Raw genomic sequence first — 26,562 nt, 5'->3', positions numbered from 1 at the left:
TAAACAAAAGGACTCCAAGTACTTACTTAGAGAGACGCACTTTAAATGTTCATTACTTGCTGTGTATACACCTGGTCTTCTTTGATTTTTATATCAATTCCTGAAAGAGGTGTTTTTCTCAGTTATAGATAATGAAACCAAGGTCTGAAAACTTTAGAACTCTTATATTAGTTAGAAGGCTAATTGTATTAGTGAATATATATTTTTGAGTACACAAAATAAAAGTCAATATTGGCTTGCTTAAGTAAAAATTGGAATTTATGGGTAAGATAATGAGGCTTTAGTTATGGACTCAAGGTACTAGACTCCAGGAAGGATGGAAACCAGGTCATTTCCAAAGAACTCAGCTCCAAGAGTTCACGATCTTTTCCCCATTTCTCTGCCATGAATGTGACACATTCCCAGGAGTGTATCTCTTGGTTAAAATTCTCAAGAAAGAAAATCTGATTGGCCCAATAATTTATGGGCAAGAGGTTGTAGCAGAAGTGTCATAGTTGCCATGAGGCTCACTTTTGTCATTGTGGATATTCTCGGTATTGGTGGCCTAGACACTGTTTTTGTCTGTGTTGCATTAGTTTGTACAGTTACCTTCTATTTCTTGTAGTAGGAAGTGGTTTCCACCTCCATTTCTGTTCCTTTGTAAAATAAAATTTACTTAAGGAAAACTAATAGATTTAAAGAAAAGTGCTACGCAGATAATGCTCTCTATGGCACCAATCAGGGGCAAGAACCGCAAAGGAAGTATTCAAATGATTGAAGTCTGGGCAACACCAGCATTGTGGCTTAACACAGGGTTGACACATTTTTTCTGCAAAGGGCCATGTAGCAAGTATTTTAGTTTTTTCAGAGCAGAGGGTCACTATCACAACTATTCCAATCTGCTGCTGCAGTGCATAAACAGCCGCAGATAACACGCAAATGAATGAGCATGGCTATTTTCCAATAACATGTATTTATGGACACCAAATTTGAATTTCATATAATTTTCACTTGTCAAGAAATATTCAACAATTAATATATGTAAAATCTTAGCTGGCAGGACACAGAAAATCAGGCCACTGGTCAGAAAGTTTGCCAGCCCCTGATTCAAAGCACAGCCTTGGAATCAGTCCCAGGTCTATCAATTACCAGCATGCCCTTGGACAAATTACCGTACTTTTTGCACTGTAAGACGCACCTGACCATGAGATGCACCTAGGTTTAGAGGAGGAAAATAAGAAAAAAAATATTCTGAACCAAATGGTGTACTAAAATATTTAATAAAATATAACAGAATAATATTTCAACCATGTAAAGTGAACAGCAGTCAACAGCAGTATTAAGAACCATCATCACCATCATTAACAAATGAGGAGAGACTTTAAGTTTCACATACTCATCTAGTTTTCTGGGAACCCCAAGAGCTCATCATCGCTAGTGTCAGAATCTATGAAGCTCAGTTGCTCAAAATCACTGATATCACTTTCTCCGCTATCTTCATACCAACCAGATGCCCTGAGATTCAGCAGTAAAGTGGGACATTTAAGCATCCCCAGGGGTTTTGTGTGGGCCCACCGCTTCCTCCTCTAACAGCTGTTGCCACTTCTGACAGGTCAAGTAATACACATCACGGTCTGTGATGCAATATTTGCTCCATAAGACACACAGACATCCCCCACCTTTGAGGGGGGGGGAGTGCATCTTATGGAGTGAAAGATACGGTATTTACTTTTCTTGGCCTCAGTGGCCTCATCTGTATAATGGGACAAGCATAATGCTAACCTCACAAAGTTATTGCAGAAAATCAATGAGAGTGAAGACTGATAAAGCAGGTGCACAGTGAGTTTACAATATAACGTTGGCTGACTGTCGTGACAAGGTGGTCTCCAGCTTGGCAGTGCTCCAGTCATTGGAGGCTGCATGCTCCCCAGTCCACTTTCTCTCAAAGGCAGCTATACAGGTGGGGGCTGACCTCCCCAGCTCTGAGATGTGGTTATGATTCCTCTTCTCTATAGAAGAGGCCTCTGAGGACTGAGCCTGAGAATGCCCGAAGGGTTTGGTCACCACTGATTTCAGAGACCTAGAACCGGGGACAGGTCAACTCAAAATTTGCATTCTATCTAATTTAAATCTTCAAAGTTAGTGTTTTGAACCTTGTGGAATTCTGCTACAGAGAGCAACAATTCTCAAACATGAGAATATCTAAAACTTACTTGCAGAATTGTGGGTTTGAGTGCCTCACTCAAAGCACCTCTGAATTAGTAGGTCCAGGAAGCTGCATTTTAACAAATAAATGTCCCAGGGATTTTGGTACAAATGATTCATGGAGAGCAGTTTGGGAAACACCACAAGGGTGAAGTGCAATCTACCCAGGCGAACACATCCTTTTGAAATCCTCTCTAGTAGTTTTTCCATATCTGTTTAAATGCTCTTCGACTGGAAGACCTGGGTTACAGCATTTGCTGTGCACACCGAGGGAAAAGCCTCTGCCGGCATCTTACCTCACCTGTCCTCACTCTTTTCTATTTCTTCTGAGCCTCCTAGCTTAGAAAACAATTTATACAGAACTCTCCACCTCAGATCTCATGTGCTGATTATCATATCCAATTAAGCATACCAGTGAATTCTGGCAGGACATGGGCTATTTACAGCTTAGGTGAAAGTTCTTGAGCAGAAGCTACATGTTATAATTATAATGAACTAATAAGATGTTGACCCAAATGGCTGCTGCCCACAATCTCCTGAGAGTTCCCAAACAACTCCCTCAGGATCAAGATAAAACTATACTTACAGATTTTAGAGTGGCCTGTTTAATACACGAGAGAAGAATCCTGGGGAGGAAGCAGGAGAGGAATAATGACATGGTTCTATAACTGATATTTGTTGGACACATGCTAAGTACCAAACTTCTCTCATATGTTAGCTCATGTCATCTTCACACCCTGCTATGAAGGAGTACTGCAATTGTCCCCACATCACAAATAAAGAAACTGAACCCTTGCCGGTGTGGCTCAGTGGACTGAGCATTGGCCTGCGAACCAAGTGTCGCTGGTTCGATTTCCAGTCAGGGTACATAACTAGGTTGCACGTCAGGTCCCCAGTTGAGGGCACGAGTGAGAGGCAACCACACAGTGATGTTTCTCTCCCTCTCTTTCTCCTTTCCCCTTTCTCTAAAAATAAACAAAGAAAAAAATTATTTTTTAAAAAAAGAAAGAAACTGAGGCATAGAAAGGAGACCTTGTCCAAGGCCATGCCAGGAGATGGCTTCAGAGCCCAAACCTTTAACTACTAAGTTTTCCCATAAAGGATCCAGATCTCAAAAGTCCCCTATCTCAGCTTTGCCAGTACAATTTTATTAACTAGATAGTTCTGTAGCTTCTCAAAATCTACAAAATATATATTGGAACTTGAAAGAAGAAATATATACTTATATATACCTACATACTTCTTCTTTCAAGTTCCAGTAGACATATAGATATATATAGCTACATAGAAGATATATAGAGATAGATTAGAGATAGAGATAGAGACAGAGATATTTTTTACCAAGACCCAACTTTGATCTCAGCACCGTGTGACTCTGGGTTCTTCATTTTGCTTCTATAAGCCCCAGGTTTCCAGCTGTTCAGTGTGGTTAAGATGTCCAGCCCAGCTGTCTTGCACATATGCTACTCCTCATGAAGTTTAAATATCATAACTTATGTGAAAGTCCTGTGAACTTATAAAAGGTTATCTCAGATGGTACCTTCCTAGCCTGTCAGTTCCATAAATTATTTTTAAATGTTAAGATGGGAGAAAGAGTATATTAGTTTTGTAACATCATCTATGTCAAAGATCAGATTTTCCAGAGATCTGGAATAGGTTGGAAAGTATTAAATCTGAAGATCTTTGCAGAGCAAGAGAAATACTACTTCTACTTGGAAAGTAGACTACTTATCATGGGTCAAGGCAATATGAATTTTAGGAGCTTGAGAATCTGATGACCTGGTACTGTCCTGCCACTAACTGACCTGAGCGAGTCTTTCCTCTTCTCTTCCAAGAGATATGATGCTGCTTGGTGGCAAATAAAATAAAGTAAAAATAAAAATAAAAATAAATAGATCTGGGGATTCAACTTCATCACCTCCTCATGAAGTGGTGACCTTGGGCAAGTCATGTCAACTGTCTCTGTCTCAGTTTTCTAATTATAAAAATGAGAATAACAATAAAAAACTTACTTTGAAATCATCCAAAAATGGATTAAGTGGATAGAAAGGTAGATAGAAATATGATAAAAAACAAGTTAGTAAACATTAATTGTAGAACTTACATGGTGAGTATATGTGTGTTCACTATACAATTCTTTCAACTTCTCCTCTTGAAACTTTTAAAAATAATAAAATATTGGGAAATTAAACCACAAAAAGACCACAATACATTTGTTAGGAAAGTTGGATGAGATATAGAGCTTTAAGCAATGCTCCCCTTAAGTGCCTGGCATATATTTTCACTGGTTATTTACTGTCCAGTTACAAGATGGGACAAGATAATAGATCCTTTCAGCTCTTATAATCTGTGAGTCGGAATTTGCTAGGTAAGCCAGAGACACGACCTGCGTGAGCAGAATGGGAAGCCAGGCCACATGAGACAGAAACCAGGTGGACAAAGAGGAGCCACGATGCAGCCACACACATATCAGAAAGCAAGAGGGTAAGCACTAGCAGAAGCAGCAAGACCTTATGCAAGGAATGCCTAATGTGGGGAGACTTTAACAAGAAAGGCAGGTTACCTTTATTATGTGCCATTTTAATGTGTTTCTCTATTAACCACCCTTTTGGTAGGAGAAAAGCACTGGATTTGGAGTCAAACCTGAAATCAAATCCTGTCTCTACCACATTAGTTGTGTGACTACAGGAGACATTTATTTTAGCTAAATAGTTGGAGCAGACACTGTCACTGTTCCTCCCATGTCCCTGCAGACGCCCTCACCGTCACTGTGTGTACCATCCTGACTTCCAGTGCCGAACCCGCACCATTTTTGGAGGACCGTTCCCCATCTGCTGGAATCAACTTTGCTCACATGCACAATTAGCTAGAGGGGCCTGGGAATCCATGTCCTGCTGTGGACAGCCCTTAACCAATAAATGATGCGCATGGGAGTACCGATACCCCGGTTCCCTCCCCACTTGTCGAGGATGCTTCTGAGGCATCTGCTTTTCATGGTTTCTCAGAGCTTCCAGGCCGGGTTAAGCTTCAGCGGCTTCATAACATTCTTCACTGGCTGCCTGTCATTCCCTCCCCTGTATCATTACTTCTCTGCCAGTGTACCTGCACCTGCCAGATAAACTATGTGCGTTTACTTAATCCTCACTCCAAAATCTGCTTCTTGTGGAGACCCCAGTTAGACAATAGTGTTTCTCACAAAAGACTGAGCATAACACCTGTTCTTTATTATCAAAGAGAGATTAGCAGATATCAGGAAGGATTCAAAGATAAGCTAACACTTATGGGAGTCCTTTTCTTCATCGTCAATAACTGTGATTAAAATTGAAAATGAAAAGAGAACACATTTTTTCACCATGAGATCCAATAGTACTTAATGCTCCATCCACCTGCTGCCTCATATCATCTGCTTTCTTCTGCGATGGGAGAACCACCCTTGGGAAATTGGCGTTTTACCTTCAAGAGGGGTTCCCAGACCAGCAGCATTAGCAATAACTGAGAACTTGTGAGAAACGCACATCCACCACTCTAAAGCTACTGGGTCAGAAACTTGGGGGCAGAGCCCAGATGCTGTGTTTTAACAAGCCTGGGGTCAGGGCAGGGTTTCTTCCACTTGCTCAAACTTGAGAACCTCTGCTCTACAATAAACAGCCACATAATTTAGTTCCGACCTCGTTGCATTCCTGGATTTCATCAGAATTCAGAGTCACCCAAGACTTGCTTTCTCCCCGGAACATGACTGAATGATGGTTTTCTGCGTTCTGTTTGAGCCTCCCACTGAGGAGGACCTTGTTGCTTGCCAAGGCACACAGGTCAATAATCAATAATTGGACAGCTCTGCTGTTGGATCGTGTGCTTCATAGCAAATCTCAAACTCCTGAAACGCCCTTCTGTCCTTCAGAGACACAAAGACAAGGCTGATTCCTTCTTTCATTAGCAAGCAGAACTTTCATAGCATGTCATGCCTGTCCTTTGACAGATACCTACTGATCACGTACTGTGTCTCTTCATAGGACCTGCAGGCAATTCAAAGTAAGACATTAGTCAAGTGGTCTGAAAAGTCAATATGTAAATAAATACTTCCTGAATCTTTGCACCCTAATTGTACGTATCAGCCAGATGGTCCCTTAAGTGTAACTGAAGTTGACATCTGTACGGATTTTGTTTTGAAAATGAAATGGCGAGAAGCCTTTTATTTAAGACTAAATCTTTCTAGATGATTTGGCAACACTGGCATTTTGATTACCAGCTCTATATAGAGACATTTGCAATTGAAGGCACAGTTTCTGGACTAATTTACAGAGAGAAATTCTTTTCAAGAGTACGTATCAACTGATGAAGGTATGAACCTAAAATTGAGAAGCCACAATGAGTGGCAACAAGCTTTTATTCAAGAAAAATTGCTTGTAAAACAATGTTAGTTTGGCCCAGTTTAAAAGTCTGGCCCAGTTCAAACAGTCTCCTTGATGAAAGAATGTCCGAACCTGTAGAGAATTTTTATAAAAATGTATTTACGCCAAACAGAGGCTATACCTGGTAGCAAGATCTCAGAAGACAGAGAAAAACATGCTTCTTAGAAGGACAGTTTGCAGTTTATTTTATGCGTTTGGAACTAAGGAGAGAACAACAACAACAAAGAGTCTAGAAAGGTGGGAGGAAAGAAAGCTGGGTTGGATTACTGGAGAGTTAATAAGATTTTGTACTCTCTTGAGGGTGATTTCTCTTCTGAAGATCCAGAGAAGAGGCGTTTCAGAGGTGTGTTAACCTAGAGGCCCACAAACAATGGACTGGACTTGCTAAAAGCAAAGACAAACCTTTTTGCTAAAGTTACATACCTGGGGCTTGACTACTGATTATGACCTGCTTAGTTAGGAATTTATGATCAGATCACCCTGTGATGTTACTTTGTGTAGGACCTTTTTTTTTTGTCCACAGTCCAAAGGTTCAAGGAGCAAGACATACAAGGCAGTTCCTCTGGAATGGCAATTCTGACTCCATTTTGAAATGATTCTATTTATGCCATTTTTTGCAGAGGTAACAAAAAAATGTGCCAAGACAGCATCCTACCGTTGCCAAAAACACTCCAGAAAAGAAAGTCCAAGTAAAGAGCCAGGGAGAGGAATTTTTTTCTTCCGTTTAGTGAGCATTTGCACAGTTGTAATTTTTCAGATGATCTAAGGCTTGTTTTCAGGGCAAAGTGTATAAGGAAATCATGATCACCATGGGATGTAGAAGACTGGCGATGTTTGTGTGTTTGATCCTGGTGAGATTGTGTGCTTTTGTGCATATGGCCAGTGGTGGGTTACGGCAATGCGGTGATGAAGCCTACAAGAAGCATTAGAACTCTTATCAAATATCTGACTTTGTTTGATTACACATTACATTGCTCTTACTTTTGTCTCGCCTGCGCAGAAATGTTTGTGACCATGCCTGTTTGAGATACTATAAGTGAACTGAGCAAGTATCTTTTTTTTTTTAATTGGAAATGATTCAAACAACTTGGGTGTTTTCCCCCCCTGGGGATATGAGGCAGAAATAACACAGACCATCCCAGTCCTACAGTTTTAGCATTGGAAGAAACTCTAGCACTTACCAGAATCAGTTCTCCTTTAGACAGACATCCTTACACAGGGACCCACATGCTGCCTGAATGCCTCCGAGGATGAGAAACTCACCTCTTTGAAATTTCCTTTAACTTCTGCAATGCTATGATTGAGATTTCTCCCTTTGCTCACCCTGCCCAACACCCTCTAACCCACTCCATTTTCCAGTCGGGGAAATGAAGACCCAGATTGGTGAACACACTTCTGAAAGGGAGCAGAATTTGCCGCTCTGGCATAAGGGTCATTTTTAAGCAGATTTTTCTTAAGAAACAGCAGACAAAGGAAAAGCTCTGAAAACTGAGTAGAAGTTACCTTTGTAAGAAACATTTATATTTATAACGGGAATCTCCATTTGCAAGGGTGTCTCCCTCTTGATATAAGGAAGGGAAGAATGACTCAATCTCTGGGAACTCTGATCAGTGAAGAAAGTAAGGATTTAATTTACATAAGGACTTGACCTTTGTTTACCTTGCTTTTTATGGTAACCTCCCATAACTGTCCCCCACTCCCAACATCTTCTTTTGTCTTTAGCTGGAGCTGTTATTTAAGGTGGTGGTGGCTTGGGCTATTTCAGAGTTAACTTGTATACTACTCAGGATCTGGGCCTCTTCTATGTATACAAAAGGTATGCATGTTGTTAAAACTTGTTTGTCTTTATCACGTTTATCTGTCTTTTATTACTGGGTGAAGGGGTCTCAGCCAAGAACCTAGAAGGTTAAGGAAAAATTATATTTCCTCCCCTACACTTGCTAAGAATAGGAACAGTGAGTTAGTAGCAGGCTTGGGCTGCGAACCCAGGCCCGAAACTCCTGGCCCAGTGCTCCTACTATACATCAGGCTTTCACCCTCAATTTGGCAATTCGGGTAAATAATATTTTACTTATTCCTGACACTTGTCCAAAACAAAGGTATTGAAATATGCCCTTATGATGTAGAAATTTAACCCATGTAGGCATACTCTATAAAGAAATGTGGTCAATCCATGCACAGTTATGCATGAATATCCACCCATGCATCCAAAATGAAGGAAAAAACCAACAGGGAGCAAAAAAGCAAACTGGGGTTATGACATAGCTCCATGTTGGCAGATGTGGGCACTGTACCAAACTGCATTGATATTTGACTCCCACGGGTGAGTCCTGTGCTCACACTTCTTATAACAGAGATGCAACTACACACCTTCTGTTAACCATTAACGACTGTTCCACAGCAATCTTTCAGAGTGTCCTGAATCAAGGAACAAGGGTAAAGATGGCATGCACACTGGAATAAGAATTGGGCAGCATAAATAAAATGGTCTTTTCTTCCTCCTCCTTTTAAAAGGAAAGATCAGAGTCTGAATGTATTCATCAAGGAGGAGAAGTTCCAAGGAATCTAATAGTCTTTTGTTGCTGTAGCTTTATTTTTTAATAAATCCAGTGGCTTGAACTTGTCCTAGGTTTGAAAGATACTGAAACCTTTATTTGTACTTTACATGGTAGAATGGTTTGTTCGACTCTCTTCTCCACATCTTTCCGAGAACTTCTCATGTTCTTTTTCTGGTTATTGTCTAAGACTGTTTCCCTGAAGGGGACCAACATGGAGGGTATCACTCCTTGTCTCTTAGACCAGGTTGTTGGATCTAGCACGGCTATCACTAAAACACATACACACACACACACGGTTTAACTGGATTCCAAATTGACAATTTTTAGAAGTGTACCTAAGCATAGAAATTGCTCTCAGTTGATTTAATTAACTAGGTAGGGTTTTGTTAAGGAGCTAGAAATGTAAGTATGCAAGATAAAAGCAATGGTTCCTTGCAGAGTCCTCTCACTCTGTGCTGTCTTCCTAATGAGAGGTGTCCCTATAACTGTGCCTCTGGTTAGTTATTTCTGGGGAGCACGGCAGAAAATAGTGGAAAGTGAGCAACTAACTGATCAAATCACGATAGGTACTAATCACTGACTTCTTTTTTGTTACTCTTTCTTCTTCTTTGACAAAATGCATGCTGCCTTGATAAATGGCAATCATTTAAAATTTTCTCATTGGGTTTAGATGAGCAAAATATAACATTATATATTGTGATTATTAAACACTAAGTTCAACTGAGCATATTTGAAGATCTGATTGGCGCTATTTAATAATTCATGAATCGGGCAGCACCTCGTCTAGCAAGCAGAGAGTAATACAAAATGGAACGCTATTAGAGAAAGGAGAGTGCGGCAAGAAGTTCATTAGTAAAAGAAAAATAAAAGTTTATTGGAGGAAAGTAAGAGTTCTGGGTGACGACGGCTTTTCATTGGCTGAGATACAGTGTTTTCCATTAGCTGGGGTAGTCAGGTACATCTTGCTGTTGGAGATGCAAGGTCATCTCTTCCTATTTGGGGTAAGGCATGAGAGCTCCCTCTATAGGCCTTCCTGATGCCCGTTTTAGTTGAGATTTCCTTTATTAATTTCCACACTATGAATATATAAGGTTTTCTTCATGTCGTAACATTTTAAAATGCAGTTTCAGTGACATGAACTTTAGCCAGCTTTTAACTGGTTTTCCTTAGTTCTAGTTTTTCCCCTTCTAATCTGTATACAAATACGATATTAATTTTTTAGTATGTTGCACAGGATTCTTTTGGTTGCAAATAATGCTGGAACTCAAGTCAAACTGGCTTACGGAGGGGAAAAAAAGAAATTCATTGGCTTAAGTGTAAAACTGTCTTAAGACACTGCTGAATCTTAAGCCTCAAATCAGGTAATCAGGACGCTGGCATTCTCTATGTTGCATTTCCTTTGGGTTAGCTTTGTTCTCAGGCTGTCCCCACAAAGTGGCAATGGTGGCCACTAAGAACTTCAAACTGAAAGTCTGTCTGTCTGTTTAGCAACTGCAGGGGAAAGAGAGACTCTTCCTAGCAAAAATCCCAGTCTGGCTTTCACTCGTCTAGCCGATGAGCTAATTCACTGTGACCAGGGAATGGACTGTTCTGATTGGCCAGTCCTGGTCATGTACTCATCACTGGAATAGGGGCTGAGCAGGGGAGGGAATCTATGAGCACCAGAAAATTACAGCCAATATCAATTTTTGTGAGGACATCCCCCTGCTCTAGTGGGACGAAGTGTGATATGATGATAAGAACTATTGCAAGACAAAGCTTGAGTTTTGGAATTCACAGCCCTGGATTCTGTTCCCAGATTGGCCAAGGGCTAGCTGTGAGACTTTAGCAAGTCACCCAACCTCTTTGACCTTTAGCCTCTTCATCTAACAATAGAGATAAAAACTCAGAGGTTGGAAGAGGAGGAAAAAGGACAGTGTTTGGCAGTTGTTAATACTTATTAAAGGGTAACTTAATAAAATGAAATGGTTTTCGCTTCTTTTAAAAGTTACAATATTGTGTTCTGGGATGGTTCATGGATTACCTCCTAGCAGGAAAATCACAAATTCTCAAACCTCAGTTTCCTCGTTTGTAAAACGAATTAACTACTTAGATGACTCAACAAATATCTGTGAAGAGAATATATCAGACATTTTTCCAGACATGGAGGATATATATAATAGCAATCAGGATATAACAATGTGCTCTTCAAAATTCTATTCAAGTGAGGGAGACAGATCACTAATAAAGGAGCACCTGAGTATATTTAATGTGTGTGTTAGTAAGATAAAATGGCATAAATAGAGGATAGAAACTTACAGAAAATGAGGTCTTGAAATTTTACTTAAATGATCAAGGAAAACTTCTGTGTAAAGTAATATTTGAGCAGAGTCCCTCTGCCCTGAAGGAGTGGTCTACACATGGTAGCATTCTAGGGAGATGAAACAGTAAATGAGAAGCCCTGAGGTGAGAGCCTATTTTCATGGTCAAGGAAAGAAGCAAAACCCGTGAGCTCGATGGTCATGACTGGCAGGCCATGGCTAAAGACAAGATTGGAGAGGAGCTGGGGCCAGATCATGTCAGGTCTGGTTGGCCGTGATAGGGGATTGGATTTTATTCTAAGTCTGACAGGAAGCCACAAGAATTTTATGCAGGCAAGAAATGGTCCGACTCATATTTTCAAGATATTATTCTGGCTGCTGTGGAGAAAAGAGATGACACTGGAGCCACCGGGAGGGAGACCAGTGAGGAGGGTGTGAGGTATTCCAGGGACGGGAGGTGGCCGCTTGCTTGGGCTAGGCTGCTGGTTCTGGAGGTCATGGGGGAAAAGTCAGATTAAGGAATCATTTTTAAAGCAGAGAGAATGAGTTTGCTGATAGTTTGGTTGCAGGATATGAGAAAAAGAGGTAGTTCGGTCTCAGTAACTGGGTAAATGGTGGAACTATTTACTGCCCTGGAGACACGAGGGGAGGAGGAGGTTTTTGTGTTGGGAGTGAGAAATGAAGGGTTCAGTTGGAAGTGCTTTGTAATCACCCATGTGGTAATGTTAGGCAGGCCATAGTGTCTGGGAAAGGCCTAGGCTAGAGTTCTTATTTTGGGAACCTTCAGTGAGTAGGCAGTATTTTAAGCCATGGAAACGGATGTGATCACTTCAGGAATTATTTTATTTTATTAAAAAATATTTTATTGTTTATGTTATTACAGTTGTCCCAATTTTTCTCCCTTTGCCCTCTCCACCCAGCCCACCCCCCACTCCCATAGTCAATCCCCACACTGTTGACTATGTCCATGGGTCATTCATATATGAGGAACGATTTTAGATAGAAGAGGAAAGAGGATGGAGCCCTGTCGCTTCAATTGTTAGGGCTTTGTACTTAACTATTTCAAATAAAAGACTATTCCAAATTCAAACGTAAAAGAAAGAGAAGTGGGCAGAGCTACTTTGTTTGACATCAGAGTCAGGGTTCACAGGCCTGCAGGCTGAGCCTTCCCCACACCTGGCCCAGACCCTGAAATACCCACAGGAGCCCCCCATTAATCTTAGAGGCTCTAAAGAATAAACCCAATGAGATCTACATTTTTTCCAACTCTGCTGGTCTGCCATTCTCTTCTTGGCTGCCAGGCGTGTTTGGTCCATCCCAATCACAGCATCTCAGGGCCCAGGCTGAGTTTCATGGTTCTGTTAACGTAGATAAGCAGATTTACAGTTTCATCTTGGTTATTAGATTTAATTAGACAACCAGCAGATAGAATTATAGAATATCAGAGCTGGAAGTGAATCCAGAGGTCATGGCTTCCAATCATTTGTTTTTGTGAAGTTGGTAGTGAAGCTCATTATGAAAAAAGGACTTGCTCAGGGTACCCCCAGAAGCAACAGACCAGGCTCTGCCTCTACGTTCTACGATTCATTATGTTGTGGGACAAATGTGTTGAAAAACAGGGACTCTTGTGAAAAATAACTGTGCAGTCAGTATAGAGCCGATTTAGGGAATATCAGTGAGTGTCCATCTGTTAAAGGGTGTAAAGTCTATGCTAGCAGAACTTTGGATAGTTTCAAAGTTAACTCCCCTGTGATTGGGAGTTCTTAGCCTGGGGTTTTGGGATGGGCCTCAAGGGATCATGGGCTCCCCAGAGAGTACGTATGTATGTGCATGCACATCTCTTTTTCCCTCGGTAGAAAGTTCTCAAGAGTTTACTGGATTCTGAAAGGGATATATGATTACCCACCCTCAAAAAGGTTAAGAAAAAAAAACGCTGAAAATCTTTATAGGAAACAAAGTGGCCATTTTGGACAATGTGCTATTTTAATCATAACAATATAGTTATCTATTTTCACTGGCTAGTGTCCTAATGCAGATCATCATATAAATAAGCTATTTCTGGGAAGAGCAAAAAGATTACACGTAAACTGATTAACACAGGGCAAAAATAGTACCTTTATGTTTTAATCTCCAGGAGATTAATAAAAACTTTTTTCCAAACTCAGCAGTGCCATACCTCAGTATGCCAATAGCTTTATGCTTTAGTATTGTTTATTAAATAGTTTATACTGGTACTCTACAAAAGTTCTAATACATAGAAAGTAATGACTCTTAGGCATTTTTTATTTCTTTGCCAAGGACTTTTATTTTCCTGCATTAACTGATCGTCTGACTTCTTATTTATACCCACATTATAGGACCCTTTGGGTGCTGAAATCCAGTTCACCCATGCCTATTTCCTGTAATGGACGAACTTGATGCTAATGTGAGGTATGTGACATTTCTGTATATATTATGCTATAAATCATGGTCATTTGCACTATGTGGCCTCTGTAACAAAGTTATGGATGCGGGTTTTCTTCAATATCTCATATATAATCATGAGTGAGGTTATGTTTGGTTTAGTGTTTTTTTTTTTCTTCTGCTTAAATGATAAATAAATATGACCATAATTGTTTTCAGATGCCTGTACTAAAAGTCTGCATGATGGGAGATAAGTTTATGAAAGCAAGTATTCATCTCTGTAATAGGGAGAAAGAAGGTGTATTTAAGTGGCATGAAAACAGCTTAAGAATGCCTATCTGTACAGCTAAACTTTGAATATACATTTAAATAGTTCTTTATGGCAAGTGCTACTTCTCTCTTCACCCGGGTCATTATATTTGACATGATGGTCACATGGTATAGTTATATAAAGCTGAATGCTTTTTGTTTGTTAGTTTTCCTGTAATTTCCTCTTGCCATTGGAGGTCAAATAATAGGATGGCTCCAGGGAAGTTATTTCTTTAAGGGCTGGCTGCATTTCATTTGGCACAACCAAGTAGTGTGTTCAACAAGGCTTAAGTGTTATGGATTGACTTTTGAGGCGGACGACTAGCCGGACATACCAATAGCTGGAAGACTTTCTAAAAAAAAGAAAGAAAAAAAAATACATTCCTGGTGCAATCACAGGACAGTTTTTTTTTTGTTTGTTTGTTTGTTTGTTTTTTCACTTGAGTCCTTTAGGAAAGCACATTTCAGTTTTGGCTCAAGGGCACCATGCCTCTGCGTTTCACACAGTAGAACGCTGTGACAAAAGGGAGTCGTCAAATGTTGTGACAGAAACTCTAGTGTTAAGTGTCTGGGGTTCCAAAGACATACTAAACCTGGGACTTCTTTAAGGGTACACTGTGTTTCATGCATGATCCCTGCCACATGCAGGGTATTTAGCAAGGATTGTTGATCAGACTGTCATTGATGTTACCCACATATTTCAAGTGGGGTTGAGTTCTATTACACCTTGCTGTGCAAAGAAGCTCTGTCTATTAAGCAATAAAACATTTTATATTCTCAATAGAAGCACTATGGACTTTTTTATTTACCCAACACCTTAACCCGATACAGAGTCTTAGGGATTTAATGCAGATTTTTTTAGGCTGGTGCCATATGTTTAATTTTCCTCTAGAACTTTGTGACATTATTTGTTCAGAGAAAGCAGAGTGGAAGCTAGAGAATCTCAGTTTTCTTTTAATTAATCAAAAGGCCAAAGTGAGAAATATCGATGGTGATAAATTATGAAAATGTTTTAATTTTTAGATGCTGTATCAAGCCGCATCAGTTGGTTAACATGCATTTGTTTGTGGATAACTGAGGTGGTATTGTTACAGAACTTCTGGGCTGCTCCAATTAAAAACAAACCCACAGGCTCTTTAGTTAGGGGCCCGATTGCCCGCCACCAAAATTATAACTCTCAATACCAGAGTTTGGTGAAAAGAAAAAGAATTGTTTATTTAACAGTTATATAGATTTAGTTATTTGCGGATTTCTGTTGTTAAGTCTTATGCTCTTTAAAACACCCACAAACACATATCCTTGCCTCCCCCCCACCAAACCAGGCTAGTTTTAGAAAAGTTAGAGAAACCGTTTTCCTACTTCCCAAACACAGTTCAGCTTTACCAGCAGCTGCCAATCACTCAGTTCTGATTGGGGAGGTCCTTTCTGTGCTGTGGTGCCCTCCAGCTCTCAATGCAGAACCGCCTGGATTCTCAGCCTCCTTGTAAACTGTCTTCTTCCTGCAAACCGCATGGATCCCCTCTCCTCAAAACCACATGGTGAGAGCCTCTTAAAGCAGCCTGGAGACCCCTTCTCCAAGCTACATAGAGAAGGCCCCTTCACCAAACTGCATGGAGGGGGCGAGAGAGCGAGAGCACGTGAGAGAGAGAGCCAAAATGTCCGAGGCTGCTTATATATCCCTGACTGTGTCCTCTGACACAGTGGGCGTTGCAAACAGTCCTGACCATTCACAGAACCTTACGTAGGCTCTGTGTGCTTTCTCCATACCGTCCCCTGGTTCAAGACTCCTCCCATCTACCTGAGGCTTTGGATGCTTTAAAGCCATTTTGCATAAAAAAGACACTAGCCACCAGCCTCAGGCATGTGGAGGCATTCTAAAAGCTGCTTCCTTCTCCCCATCCCCCAGCAGCAAACTCTGGGGATTTTTGGACTCCCCTGTTTCTGTAACAGTATGATCCCTAACATTTATAGCTTTTCAACATTTATTTATAGCAGCATTGGATTCTAATGGTAGAATACAATTCAATTAAATGAACATTAGACTCAGGTGCTGTGTATCTTGTATCACTCAGGAAACAAGATGATAATCACTACCCAGAATCTCATCTCAGGACCATCTTTGCTGTCAGATTTCTAGCCCGTCAACATGTGCTCATCCTCGCCCACTCCTCCTCTCTACCCACAATATTAGTAACATGCAAATGCCACAGACTTTCCACCTGTCTCTTCCTCCGTCCAGCCTGTGGGGGTGTCAATGAGAATGGATGTATTTTAGGTTCACATTTGCCAGATTCTGATGGTGGATCTCTAGTAATACATCATGATTTTAGGTGGTTATATGAACATCTTTCTATTTCAAAATGAATATTTTTTAAGGTACCCATCTTAACGTGGTGAGTGATACTATTTTGCACACTTACAGTAGTGACATAAAATTTCATTTTAAAATACATTTATTTAAAATTGAAAAATAAGCATATTTAAAAGAGAATGTTCTTTAATTTAAAATATTCATTAACAAATGAATGTGAAAAAAAATCACAAGGGTAGCAGGCAAATGACTAGGGTCTAGAAACTGATATTTTAGGTATAACTAGACAGAGTAAATGTTATTACTTTTTTCTTTCTTTCTTTCTTTTTTTTTTTTTTTTGGTAAGAAAATGTCTTCACTTGGTAAAATGCCTATGCAAAATGAGAGCCAAAGGGCCCAAATTCCTGGCACAAAAAAGAAATTTTTTATGTGCTTTCAAAATAGGAAAACGAGTGAACCGAGGAGGGAGAAGGTTGGAGAAGAGACAAGATTCAGAGAAGGAGAGTCTGGGCTCCACTTGGAAAAGGGAAATAAATACCCTGTGTCATGGTGGCTGGAGTGAACTTTGAGAGCAGTCAGGTTGCATATCTGTATTTTTTGATTTGTTTTAAATGTGTGTGATGTATGTGCTGACTCTGCCAGGATCCAGCTCTTCAGTAAAACTTGCTGGCTTGGCTAGGAATTGAGTCTTGAATGTTTATTATGTGTGAAGACATCATGAGCTATAAACTCTTAACATGTGTTATCCCATTTACTTTTTAAAACAACCCTATGAGGCACGTGCCTTTATTATATCCATTATACAATGTGTGGTAACCAGGGCACAAAGAGGTTAAGTAACCTGTTCAAGGTCGTATAACCACACTATTTTCTACTATACTACAAATACGTTATGAGCCTATGTATGAATGTGTGAGTGTATATTGGTAAGATGACTGGCAGGCCTGTCTGGGTAAATGTGATTTGGAGAGAGACTGCAGAATGGACACCCAAAAGGCACAGGATGGCAGCAGTTTAGACAAAAAGACTAGAAAGATGCCTGGGGAAATTCAGAAATCTGAGCAAAAGTTTTATATTTCGACAGCTGTGGAATTAAAAGACTCTGGCCAATGTTTCTCATCTATCAGAGGACAGAGAGGACCTTCTTGATATCTGTAGCTAAATCAAAGGTCTAACATTTAAGTATTTTGTCAGGCCATCGTGGCCAGTTCTTTTTTTGTCCATTTGATTTGGTTGAATTGAGTTTGCTAATTCATTTTGATCCTTACTGTTATACATCTGTCAGTGTTCTTGGCTACAATCATTGCTCACATATTCCAAGGTAATTTTGGAGAATCTACGGTGTACAGGCTCAAAGCATTAAGGAGAAAATGCTGGAGAACAGGGCTTGTTAATAAACAAGAACTTCAGGAGTTCTTGCTGAGCTCGGAAGCAGAACCAGGACCTACCATAGGGAGAGGTGGGTAGTGACCAACCTTCTCCACTTTCTATATATGCTGCTCAAGAGTCAGCATCCTGGGGGTGACATCTGATTGGCCAAGCCAAGTCATGTGACCACTTACTGTACAGCTTTTTTACTAACATTTTCCCTTAAGGGCATTCGTTGTAGAGAGCACTTGATGTAGGATGAACTGAGTCAGGATGAAAAGCCAGCAGTGAATCAGGCAAGTCCCTGATGAGTCTTCTCCTTTGGTAAATAGTGTCTCACAAACTAGCAGTCAGCAGGCAGCTCTTTGCAGACAATCTGACACCCACCTGATGTCATTTTTTTGTCTGTTTGTTTTTTGTTGGGGCTCTGGAGGAGACAACTGCCTTTTTTTAAGGGTTGAAGAAAGGAAAGTGGAAACAGTGGCTTTGGTGACTTTCCAGCAGAAACTCTTTGTAGAACCTCATCAGCCTGTGTTTGGCCACCGTGCCTGGCGCTACCTCACCACGATGCTGTCCCCACGCCCTAGGGGCTACTGACTACTACGGCTTATTGCCTGTCTTCAGAGATAGCCCATGCTGACTTGTTGTTTTGTTTTGGTTAGAGATCAGACTTTTTTCTACTGACAGGTGGTTTTCCCCAGCGTAATCATGATCCCTAAAAGGATTCCAGGTTTCCGTCCTTTTCTTCATGCCGTTTATTACAGTAAAAAAGTTTCTGCTTTCTAAGAATGTTTCTATCAATTTCTAGTTCCAGAAAAATATAGGGTTCAGCTAGGAGATAAGTACACACTCTTTCTTTGAAGATTTCTCAGGATAACAGCCCCTCTGAGTGAAGAAAATGTTTATTTTGTATCTTGCGTCTTTCTTCCTGTGGCTTCCTCCACAATTCCCTGTTGCCCTGCCTCTCTTGAATAAGAACACCTTGGTTTAAGGTTCTTTTTCTCCCCTACAGAATAACTGTTGTGCTTTCTCATTAATGTTTTTTTAAGCCTCTTATAGGAATGATGAATCACATAAAATAAACTGCAGCATTTTCCTCCCTTTGCTAGGGTTTCTGGGAAACTCAGAGCCAAATTTGTAATTATCACTAACGTGTATAGAAGATCTCCAGGCACTCACAAGGGTTCTGACCTGCCTTTATTTTTATTTTTCTAACTCCTTTTCACTTTATCTTACTTCCTTTGCTTCCTTAACAATATATTACTTTGTTTATTTTTGTAAGTCACTTTAAGGAAGGAAGGACAGAAGGGAAAAGGAAAGAGAGAAAGGAATTCAAGAAAGGACCGGTTTTCCAGGGAGAAGAATCATATTTTCTTCTTTCTTGGGTAAGGTTTAATGATTTGTGCTGGGAAGTCACTAAATATTTTCGAACAGAAGATCAAAATGGCAAACTTTTGTACAAAACACAGAACATCTGAATAAATACCAAAAGTTGAGTACCTTAAATATAAAATGCATACTCTTGATGGAAATGCACTCACAGTCCACGTGTAACAACATGAATTAAAAACCATAACAAAAGTTAGTAGCTGAATTTTGAATTAATTACCCAGTTGCTTTAATTCTCTCATGGCACAAAGTTGCAATTCATTACTTCAAATCAAGAAATGAATTAATTGGGAATCAATGTGATTACAAGAATTAATTGAAATGACCCGATTTTAACAAAGATAGGAGCAATTTTTAAAATAAAGGAGTTGATTTTTGGCTTGATTATTAATACTGGTGACAATGCATGTATTTCACTAACATCTGAGGATGAAGTTGGAATTTTTAATGCTAAATATCCTAAAACCTTGAAATACCTAATAGAGTTTGAAATCCATGCGTACAAGTTGTCAGCCCTAAAGGTTTATCAATATGTAATTGATTTGCAAGCAGAGTTAATTTATGCTTGTAACCTGGCAATCAGAACGGTGGGTGAATATGTACAACTTTTAGGCAGTGAAATGTTTTGCAGGAACTCTCTTCAGGCTTTGAAATTGTGACATGCATTAGCATATAAGGAGAAAGTGAGTGGGTACGGTTTAAAAGGAGATATTTTTGTGTTGCTTTAGAAATGTAAATGAGACTAACACTCAACTTTATTGCTTGACTGATACGATGGTGATAATTCACTTAGTCTTTGGATTATATCAGGAGCACAGGAGACTATGAACTGGAACTCACACTGTGGTGGAAATCCTTTGTGCTTCCTGGAGTCCCAGGGGACCTCAAGCTGGAGACCTCATGCCAGAGGACCGAGGACACACATGGCTAAATCAGTGTTCTCTGCGATGTGTAAAATGTGCTGGTTGTGAAACCCTGAACTAATTATTTAATCTCTCTAAGCCTTTAGTGTTGGCGTCTGAAAATGGGATTCTTTTGATTATAACAAGTAATATAGGTAAAACCCTTAACATAGTTTGTCACATAGAGTAGGCATCAAACAAATAGTAAATATTACCCTTAGCACAATTATAGTGAAATACAGGCTTTTATTACCCCCAGAACTGCTAGTCAATTACTACATTCTATACACTTCTTGATTGCTTCAATTCAGTATTCATTTAATTGGCTGATTTTATTATTTTTTAATCAGTTGTTAAATTGTTTTATTGTCCCCAATAGTGTCCATTCTCTGGTAAGGAAACTGAAACTTGCGAAGTGATAAAAGACTTCAATATTGGGGCTTATACATGGCAACACTGGGCTGAGACCACTTCTCTTTTATATGCTATTCAGCCCCATCTTCTCTTTACTCTGCACCTTCCATGAACTTGGGCACGCTCCTGTTTGGGAGTTGAAGGATCTAGGACTCAGAACTGTGTCTTTTTCACTCCTAGTCTTGTGTTCTATTCAATAACTCCAGCTCTCCGTCATGTGCAGTTAATCCCTTGATTGATGATCTCTATTTAGAGAAAAACACCTCTGACCTGTTTCTTTCTGCTTCTGTACCTGTTCCCAACCGGTCATGGCCTCTGTTGTACACGTTTCAAGCAGGAAGTTGGCCACAAAGCTCCATGAAAGGGCAGGAAGAAGGAGGTGTCAGCCAGAGATCAGGAAGCTTCCTGAACCCCATTCCTGCCACACGTTGCTGCCGCCACGCTTGCTGCCGAAGGAGCCATTTGCTGCTGTGCTCACTGCGGATACTGGAAGGAAAACTGGTTCTTTTTTTCCTTCTTGCAGGCCAGTTTCCCATTCTGAGCCTCCCGTTTGGGAAACAACCAGAAGCCAGTGGGTGAGGAGGTGTGGAAAACGTAGCTCTTAGGCTCCTCCCCTCCCCAACGGAGAAGAGTATCCAAAAAGAGTGGCAGATAACAGTACAGCTTCTTCCCTACAACCTTGCTTCCTCCTGGAACTCACAGCTCTGGCACGTGATGCATTGGGTTCCACAAGCCTCCGGGTCACACATGTTCACATGAACATAAACATCTGAAGCTGTGTGCGAGTCTTTATCTTCTTGACTGCCTGCAGCTCTCCTTCACCCAGTTCACCTTGTCTGTGTGTTTTGGGGCATTTGGTTATCACTAAAAGTGGTTGCTTATACTGAATATGTTCTGCTTCCCAGGCTGAATTCTGCCAACTTCCAGCTCTGACCATTCCAGCGAGGTGCTAATCTGGATCTATCCTGATGAATGACCAGTCCCCAGGGCTGAAAGGCTATGCCTTGGTTCTGCCTAAACAGAAAACCTCTTGATGCTGAAAATCTATATTATTGTACATGGAAAGTGAGATGGATATGCATTCTGTGTAACACTTGATTGAAGTGGGTCCCTTACTAAAACCACTTGAGATGGAAGTGTTTCAGAAAGTAGCACACAGCATTCCCTATTCTCAGACGTATGCTTTTTCCCAAGTGCGCACAGAATGTTGGTATCAACTGTTACATGTTCTCAGAACTACCACTCACACGCAACATTCTGAGTCTCTTGCCTAGTCAACCCTGGTGAATCTGGTTCCTCTTCTTGTGACACCTTATTGTCCCTCACTGCAGCTTGGTTCTTTTGGAGTCTTTCCAACCATCCCAAGCCTTATTTAAATCTTACATTTCAGTAAAGTTTTTTTCTAGATAGTTCCACTTGGGTGAATCTGTGCATGCAAATAGCTGCTGAGGACTGAGGTGTTGCCTAATTTTACAAAACAACTTTTACAAGATCTCTTTGATTCTTAGTTCTGGTCCAGTCAGAATTTCCTCTATATTAACAGGATTACAGTATGATCTGTTTTGAAGGGTCACCTGGATTCCAGCAAAACTAGGTCTTTTTTTCCCTCTTTATAAGAATGGGTCATTATGAGATTGAAGAAGCACTTGACTGAGGCTGAGAATTATTTGAAATCCTTTCCAAGCTTCTTTCGATAATCTGGAGCCTTGAGCAAGGTTTGTAGCTTCTTGAAGTCTTACAAAGCACAGAATACAAAAGAAATTACAAAGGGTTTCAGAGAGGTTAATTGACTTGTCCTAAGTCCACACAGCTAACGAGTGATTTAACCTGAGACTAAAACCCAAACCTTTGCTTCTAAAATCACTGCTTTTTTTTTTCACATTACTTTCCAGCTTTTCAAAGCCAGCAAACTATTTCTTAAAGGCGCTATAGTTTAGATTAAAGTGTTACTTGATTAAACATGTCTAAATCTGACAAATGGATTTAAAGAGTACTGGGAGAATATTAAATCACTTACTTGTTCCTTGCTGCCTTGATCATTTTTAGAAGAATCGTTTGCTGTGGTTTCAAGGTTTGGATGCTCCTGATCACCTTTAATCCTGACAACTCTGTTTGCTCCTTACTGTATGGGCTACATGTTGGTGTCCCCCTAAAATTTATATCTTGAGATCCTAACCGCCAATGTGGTGATAGTTGTAGGAGGTGAGGTCTTTGGAAAGTAAGAAGGTCAGGAGGGCAGATGACTTATGAAAGGGATTAGCACTTTTATGAAAGAGACCCCAGAGAGCTCTGTGCTGTCTACCATGTGAGGACTCCATGAGAACGTGGCCATCTGCACAACAGGAAGCAGGCTTCCACTAGACACCAGATCTGCTGGCACCTTGACCTTGAACTTCCCAATCTCCAGAACTTTGAGGAGTAAATGTTTGCTGGTTTAGCTACCCAGTCTATGGTAATTTGTTATAGCAGCCCAAACTGACTAAGACACTCACCGACAGTGTCCCTTTTATTACATAGGAGTGACAGAGGCAGAAAAGGGTCGTTATTTGGTCCAAAGTCACGTCTCTAATGAGGAGTGAAGCCATGATTTTCACCCAAATTTTCTTGATGCCAGAGTCCATCCTTTGAGCTTCAGAGTTTGCTTGTGCAATGATTTCCATGTGGCAGAGGGTCTGCCATTACACATTTTCAGACTTGGGTTCTCAAAATGCAGGCCTGGCAGATTGGTCTGTGTGGCCTGTCCAGATTTTTAGAAATTGACTCAAATGCCTTTGGGGAGGCTGGGCCCTCTCCAGTTTCCCTGAGTCACAGTGATTCCTATTGTCTGAAAAGAAACTAATTGCCGAGAGTGACAATGATTCCTATTGTCTGCAAAGAAGCCATTTGAACTACTACATTTCCTTTCACAGACACTGAGTCCAGTGGTCTGGGAGTTCCATCTGCCTGCCAGGCCCTTGAGGCTTTTCATTTTCTCACTTAAATGTGGGAAACAGTGGTAAGAATTATCTCCAGCTTAGACACCATATCATGACATTTGTACCTGTAATTTTCTCCATGGGAATTTGTTTTATTACGATTTTGCAAGTAGGGTTGTGTTGAATGTAAGAACTATTTTCAATTAAGGAATTGGAACAGATTTCTAAATAAGTACTTGTTAAATGAGTACCATTTTCTCAGGTAAAGATGTCAGGCAGTGTTCTGATTTGCATCTCTAAAGAACTGTAAGAATAATCTTTCTTTTTTTTTCCCCTTTGCCTACTCACTTGCTCCTTAACTTATAATGGCTTTATTAATTTCAGTGCTTGCAAAAGGTTTTATATGAGGTACTCATCTTTGAATGTTTAATACTATCATGCCTTTATGCATATCAGATATAGATGCATATTTATTATAAGGTTTCACTCTCAACAGTGTAACTGACATTTTTAGCCTCACCTTTATCTCAAATGTCACCATTGTTTATTTATTCAATATAATTATCGCAGTCCAAATCGCTCAGAAGTTGAATTCCAGAAAACGGATATGTGTAGATAAAAGTAGGAAGTTAGTTTTTTGATATGAAAAAAGAGGACTTCTCAGCATTCAAAAAATGTTGGTAATAGTAAATGAAGAAAACTAGAGATGGAACATCCAGAAATGTGCTCATTCTGCACAGAAGGAAAATTCATGTCACGTATATTAGGAGGATGACTCCAACTGAGTTTGACGGGAGTTAGGGTCTCAGGGACTCAATTAGGGAACTGCTAGATTTGTTCAGGAAGGGAGGATAAGGCCAGACTAAGACTAATGTGGGGATCGAGGAAGAGGACACAGATTCTAGAGGGAGTAGAATTCAGGGTAGAAGGTGAGAAGGAAAAGGAAGATGTTTTAAAAGTGACCATGGAGAAGGAGTAGGGTGCATGGGCAAACAGAGCTTAGTCCTGAGCTGGCTGAGATGGAGAAACCCATGAAAGATTTGGTGATAAATATCCGATAGATCGTTGGGTAAATTGGTGTGGAACTCAGTGAGGAAATGTTTTGGGAAAGATTCTGATCCCATCTGTTGCATGACGAACTGAATAGACTAGACAGTGCTCCCTGCAACTGTTACCGAGGAAAGCGGGGCTCATTCACATGGTGCCTTGGTGTATGGCCCAACAATTAGTGTTGAGTAAAACAGGTCTTATTTACAGTATTCCAATTGGGGGCGGGGGGCTGAAAGCACTTCACCTCAGAGCCCTGTTCTCCCTGAGACCGAGCACTCCCCTTGTTCCCCAAAAGGCTATAAGCCAAAACCAAGCCCAGAAGTTCCCCATCCCTTATCTGTAACCTGTCTCCTTCAAGATCTGGGGTATGATGTCATCAGCCTCCATATAACAGTCCAGGACAGCATGTGCCGTGTTAACACTGGATCATGGTAAAGTCTGCTCTGTGTGTCCCGAGTTCCAAGAGTGGAGATAGAGTCTGGGTCTGCAAGGCGGAGTCCTTGGTGGCTTCGGAGTCAGCTAGATCTGGAACAACCAAAGCAGCAGCCTGCCTGCTTTCTTACTAGGCCAGGCCACATGGTGGAATCCTGACTACAAACTGCATAGCTACTTGTTCTCACATGGCTGCTACAACATGCTCCTACATCATGGCACCCTTAACCACATGCTTCTCCAACACTCTCCTTCTCTCAGGACTACCCACCCTTCCTTTAAAATCCTAGAACAACCTCCGTCCCCCCAGACCTTTTGCCCTTCGGCAGTGGTACAGCTATTATCTAGCTACCTTCTTGCCATAGGTATGCAAAGTACCTTAAAAGCTGTATTATCTCCTTCCCCCATCCCCCAAACCAGGGGCTGTGGGGAATATCATATCTGTACCCTTTCAAAACCTCTAATGATCTTCTAGACAAGGGAAAAATGCATGTAGCTCTCCGAATAGTCCTACCAAGGAGACTACTAATAGTACATCTTTAGGGAATCTGGAATTAGGAATTATTTCCTTTGTAATTCAGTTCTAGTTAAGGAGATTATGAGAATTGAGTCTAATATTTTTCATAGTAAATAAATTCTTTATGACTCATGAGGATTATGATGTAAGAAATGCACAAGTATTTGGAAAATAAATAGTGCATTTAACATGTTTTAGACAAGCTATGAGAACTGAGGATTTCAACTAATTTAGTACTTTAGGAGACAATAAGATAAAATTCTCTCCTTAAAAGGGAGTGTTTTGATGGCTTGTCCTGGGATTGAACTGATTTTTATCATGTTTTGAAAAATAAATTGAGAGACCCCCAAAGACTCCTGGGACCCAGGAAAATTGTGGCCAATTTCTGTTTGTAACTTCAACATGTTTTTTTTTTTTCCTGTGGTTGTGTTGTTGATGGACTAGCATCACCCAGTCTGACACCCCTAATTGGCAGAGAGGAGTACCAGCCAGCCTATCGTCTATGTTGAGAGATTGTATAGGCCTCTCAGACAAATTTTCTGGACAGTCAGCCTGAGGTCAGGGTTATGACTTCCTATACTAGCAAAAGAGGAATTGGCTGTGGATAGAGATCAGTCTTGGAATCCAGGATTATGGGAATAAAAACAAAAAAGAGAAAGGTTCAATCCACTTTAGAAAAAAACAAAACAACTTTACTTCTAAGAATTACACTTTAATTTTTTGTAGGAATATTGATGCTGCTAATTAAGAGCAAGGAAGTTGAAAGTTATTTAAAATTTCACCTAGTCCAAAAACCCTAAGCAGTTCATCATATTCTTTTTTAAAAATCTGTAATTCATATTTGACTAATTGTGGCATGCTTCTATCTAATTATGTTGAACTGATGAGGTTTTACTCTGTGAAAAAAAATAACTAGTAACCTTTTTACACCAGCTTAATTTTAGCACTGTTTCATTTACAATTATGTAACCTTGACTCTGCCACCCTCTCCTACCCTTCTTGTCATTGCTGTCATTAGCCCTCACCGTCTATTTTCTGAGTGATTGGCATCCTCTCCAAACTCCTTTCTAGACTATGGCTGTTTCACCTCCAACTCATTTA

General features: G+C 40.4%; 1 protein-coding gene across 1 annotated transcript in view; it reads left to right on the top strand.

Moving 5' to 3' along the window:
- Positions 1-26,562, top strand: part of HTR4 (5-hydroxytryptamine receptor 4) — a 137,863-nt gene that overhangs the window by 7,271 nt on the left and 104,030 nt on the right. Inside the window, exon 2 of the mRNA XM_090288361.1 lies at positions 13,809-13,881. Coding sequence (XP_090144487.1) covers positions 13,856-13,881 — 26 coding nt within the window. The 5' untranslated portion in view covers positions 13,809-13,855. The remainder of the gene's footprint in view (positions 1-13,808; positions 13,882-26,562) is intronic.

The sequence above is a fragment of the Furipterus horrens genome, unplaced genomic scaffold (genome assembly GCF_987537825.1).
Source record: "Furipterus horrens unplaced genomic scaffold, mFurHor1.1.pri manual_scaffold_10, whole genome shotgun sequence".
In the NCBI taxonomy this organism is placed as follows: Eukaryota; Metazoa; Chordata; class Mammalia; order Chiroptera; family Furipteridae; genus Furipterus; species Furipterus horrens.
Note: the sequence above shows the minus strand (reverse complement) of the source record. Positions and strands in the feature narration are given on the sequence as shown.